The following is a 7,594-nucleotide window of genomic DNA, read 5'->3' on the forward strand; positions in this document are numbered from 1 at the left end:
TGTATGCCCTCAGGCCAGAAGAGGGCACCAGATCTCATTACAGATGGTTGTGAGCCACCATTTGGTTGCTGGGAATTGAACTCAGGACCTCTGGAACAGTAGTCAGTGCTCTTAACCTCTGAGCCATCTTTCCAGCCCTTTATTTTATTATTTTGTGACAGAGTCTCACCACATAGCCTTGGTTGGCTTGCAATCTGCCTGCCTTTGCCTCCCAAGTGCTGGGATTGAAGTCCTGTGCTAGATAACGGCTTAGTGGATATTCTGCACTCAGTACCCCTACTTTCACAATGTCTTTCTTACTTTTCTTTAATAAAGCTATATTCACGCTCCTAAAAATAAAATAAAGCTATATCCACGCTCCTAAAAATGAATAAATATTTTTTTTCTTTATCTGGAGAGATGGTTCAGTCGTAAAGGAAACTTGCTGCTATCCCAGGGGCCCGGTGTTTGGTTTACAGCACTCGCAACTGTCTGTAGCTCCAGTTCCAGGGTCTGACACCCTCTTCTGACTTCTGAAGACGTCAGGCACACACATGGTACACATACATACACCTTGGCAAAATACTCATACACTCACATAACATGAATAAATCTAAAAATTAAGAACAAAATATGGGGCTGGACCCATGGCTCAGCAGTTAAGATTACTGACTGCTCTTCCGGACCAGAGGTTCAAGTCCAGCACCCACGCGGCGGCTCACAAGGGTCTGTAACTCCAGTTCCAGGGGATTTAACACCCTCACAAGGACAGACAGGCGGACATACAGGCAAAACACCAATACACGTTTAAAAAAAAAAGGAAAGGAAAGGAAAGGAAAGAAAACAAAATGTGAACGGGACATGACATCTAGGTATTGGAATGGCAGAGACCGAACTTGAAAGAGGTGTGCCCGAAATCATGGCGTATTAAAGGCAGGTCGTTGTTGCATTAAAATCGCTAGCTAGTCAGAGAGCAAACGAGTTTCATCCAGTTCCATCTAACGAAAGCCTGCCTCAACGACGTCACTTTCGACATTTTGTAGTTATAAGGGACAGCACCTGAAGACTGAATTCTAGAGGTGACAGCGTAGCACACCGACACAAACAATGCAGCCATTTTGCTTCATTACCATCAATTTTGGCTGCTGCAGAACGCCGTAGATTCATTACATTAGAAATTGCAGCGTCTATGAGGCTTTCTGCAACGTTTGAACCCAACCACTTGCCGTACCGACGCTACTTGTCAATCCGGAGTGGGCGGGAAAGGGACGTTCCTTGTGCGAACTTCGATCCGACGTCCTCTGCGGCATCACGCTCGCACGCTGAGTGGGCGGAGCCATCAGGAGGCTTTATATAGTCTGCCCCACGGCCTGGCCGTCCTCTATCGGCGGCGGCGTGTGACGAGATATGGTACGTGTGTCAATGGCGGGTGGCCACTTGGTTCTCTGTTAGCGTGGTTCAGTGGGCGCCATCGTGGTCTCATCATCACTGAGAAGGTGTTTTCGGAGCACAGAGGACATGGCGGGGGCCGCAACGGGGCCTAGACCTCTGTTGAGAATGCGTGCGGAGAGCCGGTCTGGGCCTGTGGGAGAGGCCTTGCCTTGAGCCCAAACCTAAAGGTCCCCCGATTTAAAACGAGTTATTTTTGGTTCTTGACATCAGTTTTATCCCAAAAGTGCGTATTGATAGCCTGGTAGGAAATTCCGTGTGCTTTGGATTGAATTGACTAAAACGGGGTTATTGTGTTAATTTCCATTTTTTGGGACCCGATTCCGCGAAAGGAAGTGGGTCTCCCGACTTCCCAGAAGCCACAAGTGATGAACCTTTTGACGGGCGGACAGAAATTCTGTGCTGATTGTCACGTTCTGATTTGGCGTTGGGAATTCGTAAAGGCTGGCTTTCGAAGCGCCATGAGGCCATTTAGCATGGCGTCGTGAGAGCTCACATGTAAAGTGGCATGCTCTCCAGGGAATAATGGTTAAGTCATAGGGTTGATCAGAGCAGTTGAGAAGGCCCGTGGTAATGGTGATTCTCTCTCCCCCAGTCTCACAGGAAATTCTCTGCTCCCAGACATGGGTCTTTGGGCTTCCTGCCTCGGAAGCGCAGCAGCAGGCATCGTGGGAAAGTGAAGAGCTTCCCCAAGGATGACCCCTCCAAGCCTGTTCACCTCACAGCCTTTCTAGGCTACAAGGCTGGCATGACCCACATTGTCCGGGAGGTTGACAGACCAGGATCCAGTATGTAAAAAATTCCTTGTGTATGTTCAGAAATGGTTGGTGCCTGCAATGAACTTGCAAAGCTCCACAGCAGGTGTTCTGACTGATGCTGAGGGGTGACAGTGCCCACTTTGAGACTAAGAATGAATGGCCGTGCTGGGCAGATAGGGCCCGTTCGAAATCCTGTGGGGCAAAGTCTAACGTTCATCATTCCTAACGATGTACATGCTGGGCATCAAAGCCTAGTTAGTCCTAAAAGCAACCGGTACCTCATGTACTTCGGGACTTTTAAGAATTGTTCCTACATCTGTCTAGACACTTGTTTCATGTCTGGAATGATTTTTTTTTTTTTTAAATCTGAAACCAGGCCAGGTAGCCTCATTGCAAAGCTTATTTCAAGTGTAGGGTGAAGCTGAGGCATTTTATCAAAGCAAGCCTCCTGAATGCTGGAGATTAGAGGTGATGATAGTTGTTGCCTGATGTAATGTCTGTTCTATACTTCCAACGAGTACACAACAAGAAGTGTAGTCGAGGTATGGTGACACCTGGGGCCTTAGGGTTCAACTTCAGTGAAAGCTCCATGGAGAGCAGTCCTGAAGGCCAGACCGAATAATTGATGTGGAGGCAGAGAACCTTTCTGGCTGAGTGGGCATTAGAATGTTGGTAGTTGTCTACACGCTGATGCCTGTTTGCCTTCACAGAGGTGAACAAGAAAGAAGTCGTGGAGGCTGTAACCATTGTGGAAACACCACCTATGGTAGTTGTGGGCATCGTGGGATATGTCGAAACCCCACGAGGTCTGCGCACCTTCAAGACAGTATTTGCTGAGCACATCAGTGATGAGTGTAAAAGGCGGTTCTACAAGAACTGGTAAGGAGGGGGAACACTGGGGAGGTGCAATTTAGGATCTTGTGGACGTTGTACTGGGTTTCTTTCCTCCACCTTTAGTATTTTTGAGACAGGGTTTCTCTGTTTTGGTTCTTTGGTTCCTGTCCTGGAACTAGCTCTTGTAGACCAGGCTGGCCTTGAACTCAGAGATCTGCCCGTCTCTGGAGTCTGTCTTATATATAACTCGCTCTTTATACCAGGCTAGCACCTCAGGTGTGTACCCACAGCTCCAAGCTCCCCTTTTAAGGGGAGTGCTGGGGTTAGGTGTGTGCCTCCACAGCCTGGCCGGCAGTTTCTCTGTAGCCCTGGTTGTCCTGGAACTCCAGACCACGTGGCGATTTTGCCTGCCTTTGCTTCCCTAGTGCTGGGTTTCTTAGTAAGGACCTTCATCAAAGGTTGTGAAGACAGATGTGTATTTATTTTGGTTTTTGTTTGACCTGAAATCTTGCCTCCAATGTAGTGGGTTTGGTATTAATGTTTGCAGACTGAAATTAGGAGATAAAGCTAGAAAGTAGGGGCTGGAGAGATGGCTCGGGGATTAAGAGCACTGGCTGTTCTTCCAGAGGAACTGAGTTCAATTTCCAGCAACCACATGGTGGCTCACAACTCTCTGTAATGAGATCTGGTGCCCTCTTCTGGCATGCGGGCATACATAGAGGCAGAGTGTTGTATACATAATAAGTCCTTTTTTTTTTTTTTTGGTTTTTCGAGACAGGGTTTCTCTGGTTTTGAAGCCTGTCCTGGAACTAGCTCTTGTAGACCAGGCTGGTCTCGAACTCACAGAGATCTGCCTACCTCTGCCTCCCAAGTGCTGGGATTAAAGGCGTGCACCGCCCGGCTAATAAGTCCTTTTTTAAAAAAGGGGCTAGAAAGTAGACATGTGTACTCATTCTGCCTCTTTAGTTGAGGTTTGTTGCGGTTTGGAGATTGAACCTGGAGCCTTAACTGTACCAGACAAGTCTGCCTCTGCCTGATCCCTAATATTTCAGTGAGGTGATTTCTTGGGTAGAAAAAGATTATGGTGCCTTGGAGCAAGAACTGCTTTCTGAATATGTGTGGCTTTCATTAACCTGTGGACCTCTGCTCAGCTCCGCTCGGCTCTGCCCGATGAGCTCCATCCAGGCTCCGCTTGCTGGTGAAAAAGGCTCCTTAGAAGCCAGCAATGAGCCTCATGCCCACATGGTGCCAGTGTGCCTTCCTCTCACCCCTTGCAATGGTGATGATGGCCTGCACCGGGCTCCTCCCCCAACTCTGCTCTGCTCCTGAAGGCACAAATCTAAGAAGAAGGCCTTCACCAAATACTGTAAGAAATGGCAGGATGACATGGGCAAGAAACAGCTGGAGAAGGACTTCAACAGCATGAAGAAGTACTGCCAGGTCATCCGCATAATTGCCCACACTCAGGTGAGCGCCTGCTGCGACCTAGGAGTGAGGCTTTTCTGTCATTCATAGGTATTATTATCTGAGACTTGGGATATTAGGGCATTTCAGGTGTCTTGTCCAGGTATCAGCTTAATTGCTGCTTGAGCTTGACTATTGTCCATGTATTGCTGACCAGCAGAGGGCGCCGTGGCACTTCACTCCATCTTAAGTTTCATTTAATCAGCACACTGGTGGTGATTCATGGCAGCAATCGAAATGCTTAACCTGGATCCTTGTAAGGTGCTGGCACTGGGCTGTAATGACATAGTTATTTAGTTGAAGATTTCAGGCTGTTAATTACAGTTCAGGCTTCTCAGTGTCAGGTATCTTGCTGTATCCCTGGCTCAACTTGAAACTCGACACTCACACGTATTAAAATGAAGTTGTGAGCCATTCAAGTACACCTATCTCATGCCAGCCAACCACTCTTAACTCAGTGGGATTGTAAGGTTGCTTTGCTGGTCAACCTGATCTGAGCTTTTTTCCCTTCTAGATGCGTCTGCTTCCTCTGCGCCAGAAGAAGGCACACTTGATGGAGATCCAGCTAAATGGGGGCACTGTGGCTGAGAAGCTGGACTGGGCCCGGGAGAGGCTGGAGCAGCAGGTTCCTGTGAACCAAGTGTTTGGGCAGGATGAGATGATTGATGTCATTGGAGTGACAAAAGGCAAAGGCTACAAAGGTAAGTAGTTTGTGGTTCTGTGGGTGATACATGGGGGTGACCTAGCTATTCTGTGATGAGACTCTGGAATGTGCTGTGCACAGCACCCGAGTAACACTGTGGAAGCATTCCCTGTTGCCTTCCTTCTGAGAACAGCATCCCTTGTCTAGGTTCTAAGGAATGGGATGGGAGTGGAGTTTACTTGTGAACACCAAATGTTGAACTCCTTAAAATCTAAGACATGGCGACCTCTGGCCTTAAGCTCTCTCTGTGTGATATGCAGACATTTGCTGCAGATAAAATCAGATATGAAATGTGATCTGATCTTCACTCACCTTTTGGCAGATAATTAGCGATTTTTGTTCCAAAAGTACCTCAGATAAAAACCAGTTGGGCACTCACAGGGAGGGATAAAGTTGTGCCCCGGTCCCTTGTAACAATGACATGTTCTCTTTAGGGGTGACCAGTCGTTGGCATACCAAGAAACTGCCTCGCAAGACCCATCGAGGGTTGCGCAAGGTCGCCTGTATCGGCGCTTGGCACCCTGCCCGAGTGGCCTTCTCTGTGGCTCGGGCTGGGCAGAAGGGCTACCATCATCGGACAGAGATCAACAAGAAGGTGAGGTGTGATGAGGCTGGCGGGGTCCATCCTGCAGGTGGGGCAGGCGGGGGCGGGACCCACAGCCCCAACCCTTTCCCGGCCAGGGAGTTTTGTTTTGGATTTTTTGAGAAAGTTTCTCTAGCTTTGGAGCCTGTACTGGCATTTGTTCTGTAGACCAGCCTGGCCTTGAACTGAGAGATCCACCTGGCTCCAGGGAGATTTTTAAAAGGTTCATTTTATAAGCAGTGTTCCTGTATGCCCTTGGAGGTTGTGACAGACCTCAGGGTTATTGGAATGAACTTGTTATGCCTAGCATTAGTTTTAGGGCTCATGTAGCGAACTGAAGAGCACTTTGACCTTTGGAGAGTACACATTTTTGTCCAGCAGCAGTAGTATTGATCTGTCCCATCTATCTGGAAACCTGTGGACTTCCTGCTTTCAGAGTCTGGGTACTAGGCTAGTTGCTAGCACCTCAGTGTTAGTGACTTGGTTCCTAGGACTGCTTTCTCAGTTGTTGATGGTATTTTCAGATTTACAAGATTGGTCAGGGCTACCTTATCAAGGATGGCAAGCTGATCAAGAACAATGCATCTACCGACTATGACCTTTCTGACAAGAGCATCAACCCACTGGTGAGTGCTGACACCTATATATGCTTCTGTGGGGTGGCACTTGGCTTTTGTGACCCCTGTAGTTCTAGCGGGGTGGGGATCCATCATAGCTGTTCTGTGATGAGGCTCTGGAATGTGCGCTGGGCACAGCGCCCGAGTGAAAACTGAGGAACCATTCCCTGTTGCCTTCCTTCTGAGAACAGCTTTGCTGATCATGGTTGGATATGTGTAACTGACTTGTTAATTTGCACTGACCATTAGCTATGATTCCCTAGGGTGGCTTTGTCCATTACGGTGAGGTAACCAATGACTTCATCATGCTCAAAGGCTGTGTGGTGGGAACCAAGAAGCGAGTGCTCACACTCCGCAAGGTAAAACCCAGGGCCCAGTTGGTTATGAACAGGGTCCTTCACTATGAAAATACTGGCCTGTCCTAGGGGTAGAATCCGACCCCACATAGCAGTTTCCACAGTGCATGAGTTCTGCATATTGTGCTATGAACTGGCTCTGGGTGTCGCTCACTGACCAACTTTTTTGTGTGTGCCACAGTCCTTGCTGGTGCAGACCAAACGGCGGGCTCTGGAGAAGATTGACCTGAAATTCATTGATACCACCTCCAAGTTTGGCCACGGTCGTTTCCAGACCATGGAGGAGAAGAAAGCATTCATGGTAAGGACCTTCATGTCCCAGTTTTATCCTGGCTGTTTGGCCACATGGCTGTGTTTAGGGGTGTAGACTGACAAACTCCTGTTTCTCTCACAGGGACCACTCAAGAAAGACCGCATTGCCAAGGAAGAAGGTGCTTAATGCCAGAATTTGCTTGACTGGTGTGGTTGGTCTCAATAAAAGCTTTTTCAGTGAAATTGGCTCTTCAGTTTTTTTCTAGGGCAATGGCCAACCATTAATGGAGGGGGGAAGTTCAATACTTGAACACAGAGGCGCTAAAAATGCTTGATGTCCATTGCCTACAGGAAGCATAGTGAGTCACTGGAGCACTATATGTCCTTCCTGTCTGATACATGCAGCTTCTGACTCTGAAAGCTGTTTGCAGAGTTTGCTTGACACTGGGGTGTGACAAGGGGAGGTAGGACTTGATGTCCCCTGGTTCCTTCAGCACTACAGTGGTCTACATGGTAGCTTTCACTTTAGAGCTTGGCTCAATCAAATACAAAGGTTTTCTGGTGGTGACAATGTGTCAGCTGCTCGGCTCAAGCAAATA

At 48.2% G+C, this 7,594-nt stretch overlaps 1 protein-coding gene and 4 non-coding genes across 5 annotated transcripts; all 5 read left to right on the forward strand.

Moving 5' to 3' along the window:
* Nucleotides 1-1,302: 1,302 nt before the first annotated feature.
* Nucleotides 1,303-7,238, forward strand: Rpl3 (ribosomal protein L3). The gene is made up of 10 exons (XM_057792632.1): nucleotides 1,303-1,389; nucleotides 2,024-2,216; nucleotides 2,897-3,065; nucleotides 4,352-4,487; nucleotides 4,999-5,185; nucleotides 5,622-5,782; nucleotides 6,295-6,396; nucleotides 6,651-6,746; nucleotides 6,925-7,044; nucleotides 7,138-7,238. Exons 1-10 carry the CDS (start codon nucleotides 1,387-1,389, stop codon nucleotides 7,180-7,182), a joined length of 1,212 nt encoding a protein of 403 aa, XP_057648615.1. The 5' UTR covers nucleotides 1,303-1,386; the 3' UTR covers nucleotides 7,183-7,238.
* On the forward strand, nucleotides 1,789-1,852 carry LOC130889263 (small nucleolar RNA SNORD43). The gene has a single exon (XR_009058530.1). It is a non-coding gene; the product is annotated as a small nucleolar RNA SNORD43 (small nucleolar RNA).
* On the forward strand, nucleotides 4,297-4,351 carry LOC130889220 (small nucleolar RNA U82P). The gene has a single exon (XR_009058502.1). It is a non-coding gene; the product is annotated as a small nucleolar RNA U82P (small nucleolar RNA).
* On the forward strand, nucleotides 5,230-5,321 carry LOC130889271 (small nucleolar RNA U83B). Its single transcript, XR_009058538.1, has one exon. It is a non-coding gene; the product is annotated as a small nucleolar RNA U83B (small nucleolar RNA).
* Nucleotides 6,485-6,579, forward strand: LOC130889270 (small nucleolar RNA U83B). Its single transcript, XR_009058537.1, has one exon. It is a non-coding gene; the product is annotated as a small nucleolar RNA U83B (small nucleolar RNA).
* Nucleotides 7,239-7,594: the final 356 nt, after the last annotated feature.

Source organism: Chionomys nivalis, chromosome 17 (assembly GCF_950005125.1).
Source record: "Chionomys nivalis chromosome 17, mChiNiv1.1, whole genome shotgun sequence".
Classification (NCBI taxonomy): domain Eukaryota; kingdom Metazoa; phylum Chordata; class Mammalia; order Rodentia; family Cricetidae; genus Chionomys; species Chionomys nivalis.

What these genes read in the sequence shown, in the direction of transcription:
- Rpl3 (XM_057792632.1), top strand. An exon ending in AGGCGGTTCTACAAGAACTG is followed by an intron (nt 3,066 to 4,351) that starts GTAAGGAGGGGG and finishes CTGCTCCTGAAG; the next exon opens with GCACAAATCTAAGAAGAAGG. An exon ending in GAGTGCTCACACTCCGCAAG is followed by an intron (nt 6,747 to 6,924) that starts GTAAAACCCAGG and finishes TGTGTGCCACAG; the next exon opens with TCCTTGCTGGTGCAGACCAA.